General features: G+C 38.2%; 1 protein-coding gene across 1 annotated transcript; it reads right to left on the reverse strand.

Annotated features, from left to right (window-relative positions):
* LOC131533076 (G2/M phase-specific E3 ubiquitin-protein ligase-like) lies at positions 1–9,215 on the reverse strand. The gene is made up of 8 exons (XM_058765132.1): positions 9,207–9,215; positions 7,565–7,680; positions 7,384–7,462; positions 4,755–4,969; positions 3,861–4,128; positions 3,587–3,741; positions 961–1,199; positions 1–874 (listed from the first exon to the last, which is right to left on the reverse strand). Exons 1-8 carry the CDS (start codon positions 9,213–9,215, stop codon positions 624–626), a joined length of 1,332 nt encoding a protein of 443 aa, XP_058621115.1. The 3' UTR covers positions 1–623.
* Positions 9,216–21,274: the final 12,059 nt, after the last annotated feature.

Below are 21,274 nucleotides of genomic sequence, written 5' to 3' on the forward strand. Positions count from 1 at the left end.
CAAAAATTTTACCAGAGCTGTTATAAAAGATTCAGATGTTTGCAAAAACATTAATGAAGTTTTTATTTAATGAACACAAGCATTGATTTGTTTTGTATTGTAATACAATAACACCAGAATATAATATTCTATTTAAAACACTGAAAGGAAATAAATGGAAACTTGGCAAGGTAAAGCCATTTAAACTTGATGTAAAAATGAAAGTTCACAATTCTTATAGATGTAAAGTTCTAAAATGTTCATCTGCATGTCATTTTATCACTGCTCTTCATCTTCATCTTCAATCAACAGTAACTTGTATGAACCCTTCTGAACAATTCTCTTCTCTAGTGACAGGCTATGTCTTTGTGTGAGGGTGAAGCAGATGGGTTTCAACCCCTCCTATCCACTTGTTTCTGGCATGCAATATTTGCAGCAATAAGCAAAACAATGACATGGTGGTAAGTCATTCTTCCAAATGTTTTTAGGTTAGAAAATGTTTTTAGGTTGAAATGGGGTGCGCCTAAGTTTCCACACTTGACAGACACCTGCCTCACTTACAAATTGAGTCCTTGCCACCATGTCTTTGTTTTTCTTATTGCTTATTGACTTTAAAAACATAACGAAGATTAAGAAGATGACGCTTATACCTTCCCAAATCTGAGAGACCCTTTTATGGCAAGGAACATTAATTCCCTAAAATCCTCTTCTTCTGACACACCTCTTGGAAGATAGAGAGTCAGGGCACAGGTTGAAGCATATGGAATTCTGCGGGTTGGCTCCTCTTGGTCATAAAATTCCACCTGGCAATTTTGCTGAAAGCCCAGTGGAGGGATAGAATCTGCTGCAGTTACAAACACTAGGACATCCTCAAAGGATATGCCCACATCTTCCTCTGATTGGGTGTACAAGAAAATGTAAAAGGCAAGAAGCAAAATCTAATTACATTACAAAACAGTGTGCAGTTAAAGAAACACTTGCCTTGAATCAACATAAGCCAGCACTCCCACTGGAAGACAGTGTCCTCCTCAAGGTCTCGCCTGCTGCTCCCTGGTGAACTCCAGACAATACTGAAGAGGTCTCTGACTTCATTTCTTGTCAGTGTACCTCTTGTGTTTGTAAACAATGGGTGGAAAGCTGTCCAATTATTAAGCACCACCTCCCACAACCGGCCACAGGAGTTCAGCCCAGAGGTAAACTGCTGGATCATACTCGCAAATCTGAACAGAAAAAAAAAGTAATAATTAAGGCCAGTTCACACCAAGGACGATAACGATAAAGATATAGTTCTAAAAATCATTCTCAATATTAAAGAATAGCAGAGTCCACACCACTACTATAACGATAAGCACAGAGTAACATTATCCTTGGAATCACTTTCAGAAAGATTTCAGAAATCTCTAAACCAGTGGTTTTCAGACTTGTTCCTCGGAACCTACGGCTCTGCACATTTTGCATGTCTCCCTAATTTACACACCTGATTCAGATCATCAGCTCATTAGGAAAGAGCTCCATGAACTCAAATGAGTGTGTCAGATAATGGAGACATGCAAAATGTGCAGAGCATTGGGTCCTGAGGAACAGGATTGAAAACCACTGGTCTAAACCTTAAAAATTTGATGACCCTTAATAGGAGCCCACAGATAACATTATATGTTAAACATTAACTGGTGAACACTTAAAAAAATCATCAGTTATGAACCAAAATCAAATCAACTATTAAGCAGCTCTGCGGAAAATGGTGTTGTCATCAGTCAGTTCATTACAGTTCAAGTTTAGTTCTCATACTATAGTGCCAGTGCAGTCAAATCGATAACATTACGGAACATTGAGTGTCTTTTAAACCCCTTTTAAAATGTTAACATTTTTTTCAGTATTTCCTAACATAAAGAGATGGATGGATTTAATGACATACAGTGGTGTGAAAAAGTGTTTGCCCCCTTCCTGATTTTTTTTTTTTTTTGTTTGTCACACTTTAATGTTTCAGATCATCAAACAAATTTAAATATTAATCAAAGATAACACAAGTAAACACAACATGCAGTTTTTAAATTAAGTTTTTTATTATGAAGGGAAAACTAAATCCAAACCCACATGGCCCTGTGTGAAAAAGTGCTTGCCACCTAAACCTAATAACTGGTTGTGCCACCCTTAGCAGCAACAACTGCAATCAAGCGTTTGCGATAACTTGCAATGATTCTGTTACAGCGCTGTGGAGGAATTTTGGCCCACTCATCTTTGCAGAATTGTTTTAATTCAGCCACATTGGAGGGTTTTCAAGCATGAATGGACATGCCACAGCATTTCAATTGGATTTAAGTCCAGACTTTGATTTGGCCACTCCAAAACCTTAATTTTGTTTTTCTTGAGACATTCAAAGGTGGACTTACGGGTGAGTTTGGGATCATTGTCCTGCTGCAGAACCCAAGTGCACTTGAGCTTGAGGTCACAAACTGATGGCCAGACATTCTCCTTCAGGATTTTCTGATAGAGTGCAGAATTCATGGTTCCATCAATTATGGCAAGTCATCCAGGTGCTGAAGCTGCAAAGCAGCCACAGACCATCACTCTACCACCACCATATTTTACTGTTGGTATGATGTTCTTTTTATGAATTGCTGTGTTGGTTTTACGCCAGATGTAATGGGACACTCACCCTCCAAAAAGTTCAACTTTTGTCTCATCAGTCCACAGAATATTTGCCCAAAAGTCTTGGGGATAATCAAGATATTTTTTGGCAAATGTGAGACGAGCCTTTGTGTTCTTTTAGGTCAGCAATGGCTTTTGCCTTGGAACTCTCCCATGGATGCTGTTTTTGCTCAGTCTCTTTCTTATTGTTGAATCATGAACACTGACCTTAATTGAGGCAAGTGAGGCCTGTAGTTCTTTAGATGTTGTTCTGGGTTCTTTTATGACCTCCTGGATGAGTCGTCTTTGTGCTCTTGCAGTAATTTTGGTAGGCCGGCCACTCCTGGGAAGGTTCACCACTGTTCCAAGTTCTCTCCATTTGTGGATAATAGCTATTTTGTTTCTCATCTGTTTATGAATTTCTTAAGATCGCGGAATGATGTGTTGCTCTTTAAACATGCTTCACTTTGTCAGACAGGTTCTATTTAAGTGATTTCTTGATTCAACAGGTCTGGCAGTAATCAGGTCTGTGTTTGGCTAGTGAAATTTAACTCAGCTTTCTAAAATAATGTGGTTAATCACAGTTCTTTCATGATTTAATAGGAGGGGGCAAGCACTTTTTCACACAGGGTCATGTGGGTTTGGATTTAGTTTTTCCTTCGTAATAAAAAAACTTCATTTAAAAACTGCATATTGTGTTTACTTGTGTTATCTTTGATTAATATTTAAATTAGTTTGATGATCTGAAACATTAAAGTGTGACAAACATGCAAACCATTTAAAAATCAGGAAGGGGGCAAACACTTTTTCACACCACTGTATGTATGCAACAACATGCCCACTCTGAATGTGGACATTATTTTAAAATTCAGGAGACCCAACATTGTGCACCTTATTAGGATATTTTTTTAGGAGAAATTTGACAGCTGGAAGTTACAATAAATTATATGTAAATTATATAATTATACTATGTCTTTACCTGTGGTAGATGTAGTGGGTTACTAACTGCCCATAAATTGTGGGCAGATCACTCACTGAGGCTGTGAAAATGTTGGGTACCCCACAGTCACAAATCCAGTCCCCCAGGGAGTTTTTAAGCTCTGTCAGCTCCTCTGCAGTGTTGCATCTGACAACCTAAAATCATAGAAAAACATGTAGCCTTAAAAAGTATTAATTATTAGTTACTGAATACATTGTTCTCCTTAAATGAGCACATAACTACATTATGTGGCATGTAAAATTACTTAAGTTACCATTGCCAGCTTTTCTACGAGGTCATTTTCCAGAAAATTAGTACGATCAAATGTGCTGAGGTCTGGTTTCTGGCCACACATTAACATGAAAAGCTCAATGTTTATGCACTTCATGCTTGGTCGATTGTGAATTATGGACCAGGCCATTAGTCTTCCTGCTGTGTACAATTTATTTTCATCTAGAGCCTTCTGATTGTAGCTGAAGAGCAGCTGTCCAGGTTTGCCCTCAAATATTCCAAGGTTGCTTTGGAGCTCAATCATGAGGAGTCTAAGGAAAAGGAAAAAAACGTAAAGTACTGTAACCTGAAAACAATGTCACAAAAATCTGTAAACACCTTAGGCTTGGGATTTTGGAACATATCATCATAAATCCTTCATATTTCGTTTGCATTGATAAGAAACAACATCTTTTAATTAATTATCTAATAAAATTATATAATTATATACATTTTAAGAAAACATGTACCTATCAAATTACTGTCACTGTATTCAATACTGAAAAAACTTGATATTTCTAAAGCCCCATGAGCTAAAAGTGTTCCTGCAGCTCAATTGTTATTGCATTGCATTATCAGCACAAAGCTTCAGTTGGGTTCAATTCCCAGGTAACACACATACTGATAAAAATGTAAACATTGAAAGCAGCTACGGATCAATTTAATCCAATAATCAAACGTCACAGCTGCCAAAGAGGCATGTCTGACTGTCACATGGCACTGACATTATGTCATCCAAAAAATATTAATTATTGCTTTCATGTTGTTTAAAGCATTTACAGCAAAAACAAACAAGGACTTAAACTGATATTGTCCAAAAATCCACTTTGAAACCTAGGGCATTTCCAAACTTTTGAAGGGCTCTGTAGACATTATATAGATGTAATTTCTAATGTACCTGAAAAATTCTCTCCTTGGACCTCCATAGTCCTCTCCCATTTCTCCCACAAACTCAATATTGGGAGTTTTGTGCCACTCAAAGCAACCTCTTGATAGGGTCACACATGCACTCTTTAAAATGTTTTTACGTCTTGCTATGACAATTATGTTGGAATAGAAGTCCAGGTTGTCCTCACGAAACTCCTTCAGAATTGCTGGTAGCTCTCTGTCAAGCTGAAAATACAAAATAAACTAATTATTACCAACATATGAAGTGCATTAAAATAATTGTTCATTTGGGTGATGGACTATTATATGAAACTGGTAATACAATTTGAAGACAGCCTTTATGCTGCTTCACAAAGCCTGGCCTAAAAGTTTAAAACAATTTCAAATGCTTTAAGTTTGACAGGCTTAATATGTGAAACTTTTAAGTTTACATTTAGCATATTTTTGCAGCTAAAACATGAAAACACATTTAGTGTCACACCCCTGGACTGTCTTGTGTGTGTTTTGCTCCCCATGTGCTCTGTGTGACCTAGTTTCTGCCATTGTCTAATTATTAGTTAATCACCTTCATTGTGTTCACCTGTCTGCCCCTCGTTATCTGCCCTATATTAGTTGCTGTCCTTTGAGTTCTAGTTTGTCAGTTATTGTTGATGTTACCCTGTGTGTCAACCTCCTCATTTCAAGTAATAGTAAATACCTGATTCCCTTTTCACCTTCGTCTTCGCGTGACTTGTGTGTGCACTGCACAGAACCGTGACAGAATAACCGACCCAAACGAAAGTTAAGTTTAGCAGCGTGTTTCCCCTCATTTTGTTTTTGTCAGTTTTTATTTTCTGTTTTGTCATGAATGACCCTGCTTGCTGCCGCCTCATGCTGGAGCAGAGGAGCATTTCCCTCGAGGACCATTCAAGACTGTTCGTGGAAATCTCCAACTTGACCCACTACCCGGACTACTGCCTCTGCACGTTCTACCGAACGAGCCTGAACGACAAGTGCAGAGCGCGGTTGTCCGGATATGGTCCTCGGAGAGATTTTGCCACCTTTGTGGAGTGGGTACTGGTGTCCTGTGGATCCCCACTGACCGTGGACTTCGAGGATGATGACACCAGTCCCACTCCTGACCCAGAGCCCAGCCCACTATCACCCCTAGCCGCAGAGCGTCAGCCCGAGCCTACCGCGGACGGAGAGCCAGAGCCCATAGCAACCTACGAGCCATCGCAAGAAGGAGCGACTGAGCTGGAGATTGCCGCGGAGCCAGAGCCTCATCGACCGTCCGATCAGGTGCGAGAGCCGGCTACATCGCATGCGACAGTGGAAGTTACAGTGGAGCGTGAGGGTGCTGAAGAAAGCCCCGCCCACTGCACCGCCGCTGAGGGTGAGCAGTCGCAGAACTCTGGGGATTTAATAGATTGGGAAACTCATGCAGACATGCCTTCTCTGCTTGCACCTTCATCTGAAGTCTCGAATTACCCTGAATTGCCTACCTACCTGGATTTCCCACCCACCCTCCCTCTCCTGCCTCCTGCTATCATCCCTGCCACTTCAGCCCTGCCACCGCTGCATCCTGGCAGTCCCTCTGCTCACCCTCAGCCCACCATCTGTGCGGTGGGATCTCCGCGGGTCTGCCTGTCTCCATCGGCGTCGTGGCTGGGGGATCCCTCGTCTCCGCCTCCAGCCTCTGAGTCCTGGACTCCACCTCGGCCCTCCAACCCAGCGACTCCACCTCGGCTCCTAGCTCCCTCATCCCCATCGGCCCACCAGCTCCACCGGGCTCCTTCGTCATCCCGCCATCGCTTCAGGACTCCACTCCTCCGGCTGTGCCTCGTTGCTCTGCCCCACCGGCTCCATTGGGCTCCTCCCTCCAGCTCCACCTGGGTCCTCAGTTGCTCCGTCTCCGCCTCGGTCGCCAGAGCCCTCGGCTCCACCTTGGCCCTCCGGATCCTCGGCTTCGCCCGGGCTCATCTGCTCTCCAGCTCCGGCTCGGGCTCCTCCTCCACCTGCTCTGCCGCCGTCGGTAGGCCCCTTGGAGTCGGCGGCCATTCCTCCTCCATGGCTCCTCCCTCCGTCGGCTCCACCCTGGGCCGTCATCATGGCTGTGGCCTGGGTCCTACCAGGCTCCTCCTGCTCCGGGTCCCTCCTGTCTCCTCCCTCCTTCGTCGCCTCCCTGGTCTCTGTCTGCTGGCCCCCTCCCGGTTGTCCGTCCTCCTCCTGAGCCTCCGCCATTATTCCCATTATTCATTGTTCACCTGTCTGCCCCTCGTTATCTGCCCTATATTAGTTGCTGTCCTTTGAGTTCTAGTTTGTCGGTTATTGTTGATGTTACCCTGTGTGTGAACCTCCTCATCTCAAGTCATATTAAAAACCTGATTCCCTTTTCACCTTCGTCTTCACGTGACTTGTGTGTGCACTGCACAGAACCATGACATTTAGCTGGTTGGTGGTAGGTGTTAAACTGAGCCAGGAGGCTTTCTGTGTGGAGTTTCCATGTTCTCCCTGTGTCAGCTCCAGGTATTTTCCCTGGTATGCTTCCCCCACCATCCAAAGACGTGCAGATTAGGTGAATTGGAGTCACTAAATTGATTTTAGGTGTGTAAGTATGAATATATGTGGGTATTAAATTGGATGGATAGAATACATACGATGGGATTATACCTCCTGACCGGAGAAGCCAGGAGTACTTCAATGTCAGATCCGGATGACTCTATATAGAACTCGTCCCTAATAAGACATATCATAACACGTCTTGAAGTTACATCTTGCTTTAAATGTACACTTATCATGAACCTAGCCTGACAGTCATGATGGATGGGGTGTACTTACGTTGGGATTGTGTTGGTGTGGGCTGTATGGCTGCAGTTTCCTGTGGGTGCGCTTGCAGCGGTGTGGGCTGTATGGCTGCCGCTTCCTGTGAGCACGCTTGCAGTGGTGTTGTCAACCTGGCACATGGGAGGGTTTTTTTAAAGGAAATTGAAACTTACTGGAAAAATCATACAAACATAATCATAAAATAACTAGACATGCTTTATATTAGCATGATAAAAGCCTGGCATTAAAAAAATATGAAAAACCTTGAAATTTGATAGTTGTATGGTTTGACAGATAAATAAACATGCTTTCACATGATGCTAGCATGTTTTAGAAAAATAACATTTTTAAATAGTAAATCACAATAACAAATTATTACTAAAAAACATTGTGATATCGTCCAGACACTATCAAAATACAGATTTTTATTTTAAGTGCATACAGCTCAATTCCATTCTCCCTTTCAACCTATAGTGTAGAGTGGCATCAATATGAATGAAAAACTATGTAAAACTGTGTATGTTTTACAGAGGTAAAATCAGAGCCAAAAAGTGAAGACTTGCTCTGTGTTGACAGTAAAAGGTGGAGTAAAAGGACATTTAGTATATTTTTGTGGTTCAATAAAGATGCCAAACTTGCTGTGAGACGAATATAAAGGGCAGATTTCCCCAATGCATTGTTTGAGTGAATCTGATCTGGGGTAAAACTTTCCAACTGCAAAGGAATTATCTGTCTTTGGCTATTTACTTTACTTGACAGTTCAAAATCTTCTGGCAGATCAGAGAAATTAACTCTTAGTGCCTGTTTGAACTGTTCTTCACCCAAATCATGTTGCACCACAATAAGGCAGGGTGGAGTGGAATCTGGAAGTATTAAAAAAAAAAACAGTTTTAGCATTCATGTCAAAAAGCATGAAATTATTTTTAAAAAGTATTCACATATGTGAACTCACCCCTGTGTGATCTACAATGGGAAACGGTGGCGCTTTTTAGCATAGAAACTTTAAAAGTGAGTTGTCTAGGTTCTCTCACTCTGCACCTTCTCTGACGGATCGGTCCACCACCACTTGAATTATGGAACATCTCAAACCTTTAAAAAAAAAAAAAAAAAAAAAAATATATATATATATACAGTGGGGCAAAAAAGTATTTTTTATCAAATAAGCTTGTATGATATCCTTGCATATTTTCATGATCCATAGTGCAGAACTTTTGCAAGAAATGTTTGGGTAAAACCACATATATTATACTGTAGGCTATATTGCTGTAGCGGCCATTGGTGCTGCTGAGCCGACAGAGGGCAAATAATGACCTAAAATGAATATTAGTTTGCAGTGTATCATTCATACAGAATATAGGATAAGCTATATATAGAAATCGTTGAGATGAGTCTACTGCATGCTACAAAAATCTTATACATGGCCATAAACGAACAAACGTGTTTTACATATGACCATATATCAGATTTCTGTCAACACAGGTGGACTGACCTAACAAAATATATTTCTTTATGTACGTAATTATGCATTATACAGAAAATATTAAACATAGGCCTACAAATATTATGTTATTAGCATAAATTCTTTCGGATATACAATTTTTATTACAATACAAGCCTATGACTATATTATTATATTGTATTGAAATTCAAGGTTTACCTGCATCATCTTGCTTGGAGCAATCTTTATTCAGACACCAGAATGACCACTTTGTTATGTTTAATACATAGGTTGAGGTGTCGGATCTGATATGTCAACTACTGTAATGAAGATAAACTTAAGTCCTCAATAAGCAGGGAAGTTCCTGACCTAATAAATATGTAGCCAAGTACATGCTTAGGACGTTTCACTTTGCATTGTAAGAATGTACAGGGAATGTACAGACTTTAAATATAAAAACGTGAATTGGTCATTTTATCCACTGATCTATAAAAACCGGATTGCTCTGAGGTCATAACAAGTAAATATTGTTATACCCACATATTCTATTAACTAAATATGAAATTATCTGGTTTTAATGAGAAAAAATGACCAATTCACGTTTTTATATTTAAAGTCTCCCTGTACATTCTTACAATGCAAAGTGAAACATCCTAAGCATGTACTTGGCTACATATTTATTAGGTCAGGAACTTCCCTGCTTATTGAGGACTTAAGTTTATCTTCATTACAGTAGTTGACATATCAGATCAGACACCTCAACCTATGTATTAAACATAACAAAGTGGTCATTCTGGTGTCTGAATAAAGATTGCTCCAAGCAAGATGATGCAGGTAAACCTTGAATTTCAATACAATATAATAATATAGTCATAGGCTTGTATTGTAATAAAAATTGTATATCCGAAAGAATTTATGCTAATAACATAATATTTGTAGGCCTATGTTTAATATTTTCTGTATAATGCATAATTGCGTACATAAAGAAATATATTTTGTTAGGTCAGTCCACCTGTGTTGACAGAAATCTGATATATGGTCGATGAAACACGCTTGTTCGCTTTATGGCCATGTATAAGATTTTGTAGCATGCAGTAGACTCATCTCAACGATTTCTATATATAGCTTATCCTATATTCTGTATGAATGATACACTGCAAACTAATATTCATTTTAGGTCATTATTTGCTCTCTGTCGGCTCAGCAGCACCAATGGCCGCTACAGCAATATAGCCTACAGTATAATATATAAGTGGTTTTACCCAAACATTTCTTGCAAAAGTTCTGCACTATGGATCATGAAAATATGCAAGGATATCATACAAGCTTATTTGATTTTTTTTTTTTCTCTGTGCAATTGACATTTCATAACTACTTGTTCAATAATAATTATTAACATTGTTGAACAAACAATTAATTTAGAAGTTTTGTAATGCAATAATCTGAATTTATTAAGATAACTGGCTAAATTTTTTTTTATTTTTCCAGTAGAGCTGTCTGCTCCTCTTCTGGGGGGGTCTTCATTAAGAAGTCGATGAAACTGAGCATTCATTCGGTCTCTTATTTCATGGATTCTTCTTCTGAATCGATTTTCATCCACCATACTTATATAATATGATTAATACATAATTAACATACTACTTAATTTATAATACTTAAATTAAAACTTATTTTCGCCGTCACTCGTGCCTTGATTAATCAAAAGTGCGCTAAAACTGCGAGGAATGCTGTATGCAGTAAGGCCCGCCTACTTAAAGGAACAGTTTGACTCATTAGACTCATTGTGTTAGTAGTATTTATTTTTTTGAATACCCTCTTGACTACCAAGAAATAACAGTTTTGTGAATGTTTGCCTGTCCGATCAAAAAAAAAAAAAAAATCTGACATGTTATGTTATGTTCATCTGTAGAAGGTTAGAGAGCTAAATGTTGATCACTCAAAAAACTACAGCTAATTTAGCTTATTTGCTGTTAGAACCTGTTAACAATGGTGTTCCACCCTGTTATGCTCCATTCCACTCTGTTAGAAAAGTAATTTTAAATAAAAATTTCAAAGCAACATTAAATGTTTGGCATACCTTTGTCTTATTTTGTGAGGTGAGGAGCGTTACCAGCATATATATGTTTTTGAGCAAAATTTTTATATTATTTACCATCTGTTGGCAAAAATGGGCACAAAAAAGTACCTGTTCTTAATAATCAAGACATACTCTATTCATTAATAATTGTTTTTTGTTGTTGTTGTTGTTGTTGTTTCAAAAATAAAAAATACCATTATGGCATAAAGGACATATACTATCTTATTATTGATCATTATTGTTTAACATTTACATTATTAACATTTTGTGATAACTATGTATACTGTATGTCCATAACAGGGTGGAATACTTTCACAGCGAATGTCTGAACAATATACCCATAATTATTACTTTTTAAGTCACTGAGCTTGACCAGTATGTGTTCCATATGTGCTCTCGGCAGCCTCTTACCCTCTTAGTGAGACTTTGCAGTCTCTGCTACCACGGTCGGCCACAGAATGTTTAGCTTCTCTGCAGATTCCTAACAATCCCCATATCTGCTGATTGGCTTCATCAATCTGTCTCCTCTCCACGAATTAGCTGGTGTGTGGTGGGCGCTCTGGCGCACTATGACTGTCGTCGCATCATGATCTCCTAACCCCCTCCCCCCTCCCTTCCTAATAAGGAATTATTATTAGGGGTTCAAGCACGAAGTGCTGAAACCCTCTTGTAATTGTAAGGATTTTTTAGGGGTTCGAGCAAGCAGTGCTGAAACCCTATTGTAATTGTTAGGATTTTTAGGGGTTCAAGCACGAAGTGCTGAAACCCTCTTGTAATTGTAAGGATTTTTAGGGGTTCGAGCACGCAGTGCTGAAACCCTATTGTAATTGTTAGGATTTTTAGGGGTTCGAGCACGTAGTGCTGAAACCCTATTGTAATTGTTAGGATTTTTATTAGGGGTTCGAGCACGCAGTGCTGAAACCCTGTTGTAATTGTTAGGATTTTTAGGGATTCGAGCACGCAGTGCTGAAACCCTATTGTAATTGTTAGGATTTTTATTAGGGGTTCGAGCACACAGTGCTAAAACCCTGTTGTAATTGTTAGGATTTTTAGGGGTTCGAGCACGAAGTGCTGAAACCCTATTGTAATTGTTAGGATTTTTATTAGGGGTTCGAGCACGCAGTGCTGAAACCCTATTGTAATTGTTAGGATTTTTATTATTATTATTATTAGGGGTTCGAGCACGCAGTGCTGAAACCCTATTGTAATTGTTAGGATTTTTATTAGGGGTTCGAGCACACAGTGCTGAAACCCTGTTGTAATTGGTAGGATTTTTAGGGGTTCGAGCACGAAGTGCTGAAACCCTATTGTATCTGTTAGGATTTTTATTATTATTATTATTATTAGGGGTTCGAGCACGCAGTGCTGAAACCCTATTGTAATTGTTAGGATTTTTAGGGGTTTGAGCACGTAGTGCTGAAACCCTATTGTATTTGTTAGGATTTTTAGAGGTTCGAGCACGCAGTGCTGAAACCCTATTGTAATTGTTAGGATTTTTATTAGGGGTTCGAGCACGCAGTGCTGAAACCCTATTGTAATTGTTAGGATTTTTATTATTATTATTAGGGGTTCGAGCACGCAGTGCTGAAACCCTATTGTAATTGTTAGGATTTTTATTATTATTATTAGGGGTTCGAGCACGCAGTGCTGAAACCCTATTGTAATTGTTAGGATTTTTAGGGGTTCAAGCACGTAGTGCTGAAACCCTATTGTATCTGTTAGGATTTTTATTAAGGGTTCGAGCACGCAGTACTGAAACCCTATTGTAATTGTTAGGATTTTTAGGGGTTTGAGCACGTAGTGCTGAAACCCTATTGTATTTGTTAGGATTTTTAGAGGTTCGAGCACGCAGTGCTGAAACCCTATTGTATTTGTTAGAATTTTTAGGGGTTCGAGCACGCAGTGCTGAAACCCTATTGTAATTGTTAGGATTCTTATTATTATTATTATTAGGGGTTCGAGCACGCAGTGCTGAAACCCTATTGTAATTGTTAGGATTTTTAGGGGTTCGAGCACGTAGTGCTGAAACCCTATTGTAATTGTTAGGATTTTTATTAGGGGTTCGAGCACGCAGTGCTGAAACCCTATTGTAATTGTTAGGATTTTTATTAGGGGTTCGAGCACGCAGTGTATATAGCAAAATTGAGCTATATCTGGGACCTACTTTTGCGAACTAGTCCTAGGTTTTTCACCCGATCGGAACCAAACCAGTGCAGAAATATTCTAGGGACACTGAATATCAAAAGTTATCAAAAAAAGATTTTCGCTCGAAACAGTACGCCAATTAGTGTCTATGCTAACGTTAGCCAAATGTTATTTGAAGCATAACTCTGGAACGGAATTAGATATCTTCACCAAACTCGGTACACATATGTATGAGCTCAGTCTTTGGTCAAATAAAAAAAAATTGCGAAGCTCTGCCACTTGGTGGCGCTGTAAGACTGAAAAAACATAAAAACAGTTATAACTACGTGACCGTTAGTCCGATCGACTTGAAGATTGGTATGCAGCCTCTTGGTCTGAAGGGGCACCAGTGTATATGACGTCATTCGCGTATCTTAAAAAACATGGCCGCCATTGGCCAAACAAATTTTAGCACCTATTTGACAAGGTTAACAGAGGTCGATCGGAACTTTGCCTCAAGGACCATTGCTGTCAATCAAATCGTTCATTAATTATTCAGAAATATGTCAAAAACCTACTTTTGCGAACTAGTCTCTGGATTTTCGCTCAATCTCGATCAAACACTATAGTAATAATCTATGGACTCTCTAGATGAATAATTATCGAAAAAAGGTTGAATTTTGTCCTTTGGTTAGCTATAATTGGTTCATTTAAAAAAGGGGCGTGGCCACATATACCCAAAAGCCTATAAAACCTAAACAAAAACTTGAAACTTTTCGAAAGTTGGTGAAAACATGTGTCAGATGACTCTTAACAAGCATGAAAAGTTTCATGGAGTTTCGACCATAGGTGGCGCTATAACAGTAAAAAATGCCTTCAAAAACACAATATTTCAATTGTACACTAACGTAAACTGTAAAAAAAACGTTCATATATTCACACATCCACTAGTTCTTCATATCATATGATAGAACTCCTCATTCTGAACAACTTTGTCTCTAGGATCACTGCTATCAATCGAAGTGTTATTTAAATATTTTCAATTATGTTCAAAACCTACTTTTGCGAACTAGTCCTAGGTTTTTCGCTCAATCTCGATCAAACCACTGCAGTAATATTCTTTGGACTCTCTAAATCAATAATTATCGAAAAAATGTTGAATTTTGTCCTTCGGTTAGCTTTAACGGGGTCATTTAGTAAAGGGGCCTGGCCAAATATACCCCAAAGCCTATAAAACCTAAACGAAAAGAGAAAACTTTACGAAACTTGTTGAAAACGTGTGTCATATGACTCTAAACAAGTATGCAAAGTTTCATGGAGATCGGATCATAGGTGGCGCTATAACAGTCAAAAAGGCCTCAAAAACACCAAATTTCTATAGAAAATGACCTCAAATTGTAAAACAAATTTCATATTTTCACACAAACACTAGATATTCATATAATATGATAGATCTCCTCATTCTGAACAACTTTGCCTCTTGGACTAATGCTGTAAATCAAATCGTTCATTAATTATTAACAATTATGTTAAAAACCTACTTTTGTGAACTAGTCCCTGGTTTCTCGCTCGATCTCGATCAAACCACTATAGTAATGTTCTCTGGACTCTCTAGATCAATAATTATCGAAAAAATGTTGAATTTTGTCATTTGGTTAGCTGTAACGGGGTCATTAATAAAAGGGTGTAGCCAAATATACCCAGAATACCCAGAAAACACAGTGTATGAGAAATTGCTATTTATAACCACTAGATGGCAGCGGAAGAACACTAATGGGCTTATTAAGCTCTCAAACAGATCGCTTTATAGCTTTTGTCATTGAGATATTATAAAATCACTGTTATAATATTTAAAATCACATTTAATTCAAGTTTACCATTTTGTCATGCCAGGTTTTACAATTTTGCCATATTATGATCACAGAGAAATATAGACTGTTACGTCTTGAGACATATTGTGTATATGTCTTGCTTTGTTGGTCCGTTCTCTCTCTCTCTCCCTTTCCCTTTTGTCCCACCCTTTCTTTCACAGGTAATGATTTTGGCTGGATGTAAGGTGTTTCCCCAAAAGACTGTAGCAAATCCCGGGTGATGTGTTGTGCTACTGTCAACCCCTTAAAACCTGTAATTTGAAGTTAAGTGGTGTTTAACTTTGTCAAAATGTGGTTTGACATTTATGGGTGGGGGTGTTACGTCTTGAGACATATTGTATATATGTCTTGCTTTGTTGGTCCTTTCTCTCTCTCTCTCCTTTCCCTTTTGTCCCACCCTTTCTTTCACAGGTAATGATTTTGGCTGGATGTAAGGTGTTTCCCAAAAGACTGTAGCAAATCCCGGTGATGTGTTGTGCTACTGTCAACCCCTTAAAACCTGTAATTTGAAGTTAAGTGGTGTTTAACTTTGTCAAAATGTGGTTTGACATTTATGGGTGGGGGTGTTACGTCTTGAGACATATTGTATATATGTCTTGCTTTGTTGGTCCTTTCTCTCTCTCTCTCCCTTTCCCTTTTGTCCCACCCTTTCTTTCACAGGATTGGATCTTACCAAAGTGATCTCCAGATCTGATTGGTGTTAATGGGACCAAGGAGAGGCATTAAAAGGATCTGCAGCACCTGAGGGGGGAGCTTTGCTCAACTTGTGATTTCCTGTTGTTCTATTGCACATGTGCTTTTGTGTGTTTGCTACAGTGTGTTGTTACTGTTAGCTTGCTTGTTGATCAGCTTGTTGTGTGCAGTGTGAATTTTGGTTTTGAGTTGATAAGTTGTTGTCCGTCTCATTCCCTTTTTGTATATTTTGTATATTTTGTAAATATTGTTTTCTCCTGTTTTTCATTAGATAGGAAGTTAGGGTAATGTATTTTTTTTTTATTGTTAGGGAATTTAGTATTTTTCTGTTAGGAGCTACCTTGGTGTTTGTTTGTTGTTTTGGCCTTTGCCCACCCCTGAAGTTGAGCTTTCACTTGTGGTTCTGTAAATAAATGTATAAAGGATCTTTGATTGTCGATTCTAGTTTATGTTGCGGCCTTACCCTAGACCGGGTCAAAACAAGACTCTTAAAAAAAAAAAAAAGACTTACAAAACTATTGTCACCTATCATTTATTTCAAATATCTATATCTGCAACAAAATGTGTGTGCATGTATGTCTCTGTATGTATGTGTGTGTCTGTTTCTGTAAGCATGCTTATTGAGGATTAATGTAACAGTTTAACCTTTTCATGTTTGTGAGTATGTGTTATTTGGCAAAAAATACCACTATAATAGTTATAAAGGTTCAAAACACACTGTTGTATGAGAAATGGCTATTTATAACCACTAGATGGCAGCGGAAGACCACTAATGGTCTCAAACAGAACTATTCATAGCTTTACTCATGGAGATATTATAAAATCACTGTTATAACATTTAAAATCACATTAAATCAAAGTTTACCATTTTGTTCATACAGACATATCAGTTTTTACAATTATGACAGATTATGATTATAATGAAACCTGAAAATGACATAAACTCTTAAAAAGAGAAGACTTGCAATGAGTTTTGTCAGCTATCATATATTGCAAATATCTATGTCTGCAACAAAATGTGTGTGCATGTATGTCCTTGTGTGTGTGAGTGTGTGTTTGTGAGCCTATTGTCCATTTTCAATGTGTTTAACTGTCGGCTATGCGTCCAGGTTGACCTAGACCCTGCAATTGTACCGCCTTAAGGCTCGAACCCCGGTAATCGCTGCTTGCAGCTATATTTATTATTATTATTCCGCCGTAAAACGAATCGTGCAGCCCAAACTGTAAGGCCTAGAGACTTGAAACTTGGCCAGATCGTAGAGCTCAATTTGGGGAGAACGTATAAAAGTCTCAGCTCAATCGGCCAAAAGGGGGCGCTACAGTGGAAAAAACAAAATTTCGGACATTTTTGGCCGTAGCTCGTACACCGTTTGTCGTAGACAATTTTATAGATATTTTAACATCGTTGTGATCCTTGTGTCACTAAGATTTTCAGTATTTTCTCTATGACGCACCGTTTTTCCGCAAAATTGAGCTATATCTGGGACCTACTTTTGCGAACTAGTCCTAGGGTTTTCACCCGATCGGAAACAAACCACTACAGAAATATTCTAGGGACACTGAATATCAAAAGTTATCAAAAAAAAGTTGAAATTTCGATTTTCACGCGAAACAGTACGGCAATTAGCGTCTATGCTAACGTTAGCCAAATGTTATTTGAAGCATAACTCTGGAACGGAATTAGATATCTTCACCAAACTCGGTACACATATGTATGAGCTCAGTCTTTGGTCAAATAAAAAAAAATTGCGAAGCTCTGCCACTTGGTGGCGCTGTAAGATAAAAACATAAAAACAGTTATAACTACGTGACCGTTAGTCCGATCGACTTGAAAATTGGTATGCAGCCTCTTGGTCTGAAGGGGCACCAGTGTATATGAGGTCATTCGCGTATCTAAAAAAACATGGCCGCCATCGGCCAACGAAATTTGAGCACTTATTAGACAAGGTTAACGGAGGTCAATCGGAACGAAACTCAGTGGGCATGTTCAACTCATGGCCCTAAAGGTCTGTAAGAATTTTGAAAGAAATCGGCCACTAGTTGGCGCTAACGAGATTTTTTGGCTCTGTAATCACGTGGCGTTTCACAAATCCACACAATATGTATATAATTTGATAGATCTCCACATAATGAACAAATTTGCCTCAAGAACTACTGCTGTCAATCAAATTGTTCATTAAATATTCTCAAATATATTAAAAACCTACTTTTGTGAACTAGTCCCAGGTTTTTCGCTCCATCTCGATCAAACCACTGCAGTAATACTCTATGGACTCTCTAGATCAATAATTATCAAAAAAAATGTTGAATTTTGTTCTTTGGTTACTTTTAACGGGGTAATTTAGTAAAGGGGCCTGGCCAAATATACCCCAAAGCCTATAAAACCTAAAGCAAAACTCGAAACTTTACGAAACTTGGTGAAAACATGTCACATGACTCTTAACAACTATGCAAAGTTTCATGGAGAACGGACTGTAGGTGGTGCTATAACAGTAAAAAAGGCCTCCAAAAACACTATTTTTCCATAGTAAATGACCTCAAATTGCAATAAAATGTTCATAATATTCACTTATACTCTATATCTGCATATCATACAATAGATCTTCAAGTATTGTTCTTTAAGTATTTGAGATTATTTTAAAAACCCGCTTTTGTGAACTAGCCCTCAGATTTTAACTGAAAATCAATAAAATCAGTGCAGTACTATTCTCTAGGCTCTCTAGGTCAATAATTATCTAAAAAAAAAAGTTGATCATTTGCATTTGGACAACTATAAAATGGTCATCATCTTGTAATATGTTATTTACATAGTGATATACCACTATAATAGTTATAAAGGTTAAAAACAGTATTGTATGAGAAATTGCTATTTATAACCACTAGATATAGACCACTAAATAGGCTTATTAAACTCTGAAACAGAACTGTTCATAGCTTTTCTCATGTAGATATTATAAAATCACTGTTATAACATTTAAAATCAAATTTAATTCAAGTTTACCATTTTCTTATGTCAGTTTTTAACATTTTGCCATATTATGATCACAGAGAAATATAAACTCTTAAAAAGAGAAGACTTGCAAAAACTATTGTCACCTATCATGCAACAAAATGTGTATGCATCTGAGTCCGTGTATAAGTATGTCTCTGTGTGTAAGCAGGCTTAATGATTATTATGATAGTTTAACCATTTAATTTCTTCTTGTGTGTGTGTGTGTGTTAGCATGCTTAATGTGTATCAGTGTTATTAAACCTTTCATTTCTGTCTGTGTGTGAGAGAGACAGAGAGAAAAAGAGCGATGTCATTTCAACAATCAGCACTTGAAAATGTGAACATACAGAACAGAACAGACAGAGAAACACATAAAACACTAAATTTAACAGGTAAGTTAAAATCAGTCTATGACCAGTTAATAAATAAATAAATAAATATGAAACATGAATTTGAAACATGAATACCTTTTTTGTTTTTTTACTTTCTTCTGTTTCAATTTGTTTTTTTTTTAATTAAAAAGGCACAATAGTGGCAAATCAGAAATTGTCGCGATTGCTTTACGATGCCAATCTTTCGTCTGGGACAGCCAGAAATTGCAGTAGCCCCTCACTGCAGAACAAAAGATCCAGGGGGCGGGGTTGGATCCACATACAGCGGGTGGAGATTGGTAGGTTTAGGGGTGGAGATGGGTAGGTTTAGGGATGGAGATGGGTGGGTTTAGGGATCAGGGGGTGGAGACGGGTAGGTTTAGATAAATGTAAGGTGGGAGGAGTTGGATCTAGATCCAACCACACCCCCTGGATCTTGTGTTCTGCAGTGAGGACCATCTCGGAAATTGTGCAGTGTGTTTAGGGCTTTATTGATCATGAAGACCTTGATTAGCTTGTTCAGGTGTGTTTGATTAGGGTTGGAGTTGAACTTTGCAGGACATCGGCACTCCAGGACTGACGTTGCCTATCCCTGGAATATATATAATTTATTCCTGTCATTCTAAGTTGAATTTTCAGCATCATTAGTCCATTTGAGTGGTAGTATATAATTGTTTCTGCATTAATATGAATTATATATTGAAAATTAAGAGTCATTATGTTTGCATATATTTGTTCCAGGGAGTTCATTTTTAATGGCTCCGTGTCATATTCCATCATAAGTGATGCTGCGCTCTATGAAATGGTTGCTGACTTCATGGCTGGGGAATGACCAGCTTGGATCTGAGGCTGTGAGGGCACAGTTACTGGCAGATGGTGTTTGGGTCCAGAGAAACAGTGCAGAGGAGTTTAGTTAGAATTGACCCCAGGGCAGCTGCACTAAGGGCAATATCCCAAAGACCACAGAGAAGACTCTACAGTGTCGCTGGACCGAACACCCTGTGGCACCTTGATGGCAACCATAAATTGATGAGGTATATATACACAGGTTACACAGCAATAGTTTTTTTTTTTTTTTACAGTATTATATTTTTTTATATAATACATGTTATGTAGCTTATAATTATTATAGTATTTTAGGTGTACAGTACAAATGTTTAGAACAATACAAATTTTAATTGTTTTTAATGATGTCTCTATGCCCTTCAAGGCTGCATTTATTTGATAAAAAATACTGTAAAAACATTAATTAACATAATATTACAATTTGTTGAATTTTCAGCTTCATTACTCCAGTCTTTAGTGTCACGTGATCCATCAAAAATCATTCTAATCCATGTTGAAAACAGTTACCAATAATAACCGAGCAGTATATTAGAATTATTTCTGATAGATCATGTGACACTGAAGTCTGTAGTACTGAAGCTGAAAATTCAACTTTGCATCACAGTATATAACAAATAAGTAAATAACACTTTAAAATATTACAGTAGAACATTTTTTTTAATTAAAGTAAAATTCTACAATATTAGTATATTTTGCTATATATAAGCATGAAACATTTAAAACATGTACTGTACAATTGTGTTTTGTTTGTCTAATGTCTCTCTCTCGTTTGTTTGTTTGTTTTGGTTTAGATGGAGAATTGTCATTCAAGAGGGTATCAATAGCTGCAGCCATCTTATAGTCTTCCTCCATGCCTTCAACAACAACCACAGAAGTATTGTAATGCATTGCTGCTTAAACGCCGTGGCCAGATGTGGATCATGGAGGAGAAAACAATCCTTTCTGTGCTAAGAACATTTTCAGGGGATCTGGAAGAGGCAGTGAGATCAGAGGCAGGAGCACTCATAACCAAAGAATTGAGAGGCTCTGGGGTGACGTGACTGACTAATGTTTACTACAAACTCTTCCATTTCCTGGAGAGTGAAGGTATATTGGACATAGACAATGAAATGCACCTCTGGGCTCTTCATTTGTTCCATTTTATATACATATATATAAATTGCATAGTGTATACAGTATATTTGGCAACAGTTCTTTTAACACTAACTCCTGGTTTCACAGACAAGGCTTCAGCTTAGTCCCAGACTAAAATGCATGTTTGCATTTACATTTAGTCATTTTGCAGACGTTTTTATCCAAAGCGACTTACAATT

This window comes from Onychostoma macrolepis, chromosome 24, assembly GCF_012432095.1.
Source record: "Onychostoma macrolepis isolate SWU-2019 chromosome 24, ASM1243209v1, whole genome shotgun sequence".
Taxonomy (NCBI): domain Eukaryota; kingdom Metazoa; phylum Chordata; class Actinopteri; order Cypriniformes; family Cyprinidae; genus Onychostoma; species Onychostoma macrolepis.

What these genes read in the sequence shown, in the direction of transcription:
- LOC131533076 (XM_058765132.1), bottom strand. An exon ending in CCAAGGAGAGAATTTTTCAG is followed by an intron (nt 4,129 to 4,754) that starts GTACATTAGAAA and finishes CCTTTTCCTTAG; the next exon opens with ACTCCTCATGATTGAGCTCC. An exon ending in ACCCACTACATCTACCACAG is followed by an intron (nt 1,200 to 3,586) that starts GTAAAGACATAG and finishes TTTTCTGTTCAG; the next exon opens with ATTTGCGAGTATGATCCAGC.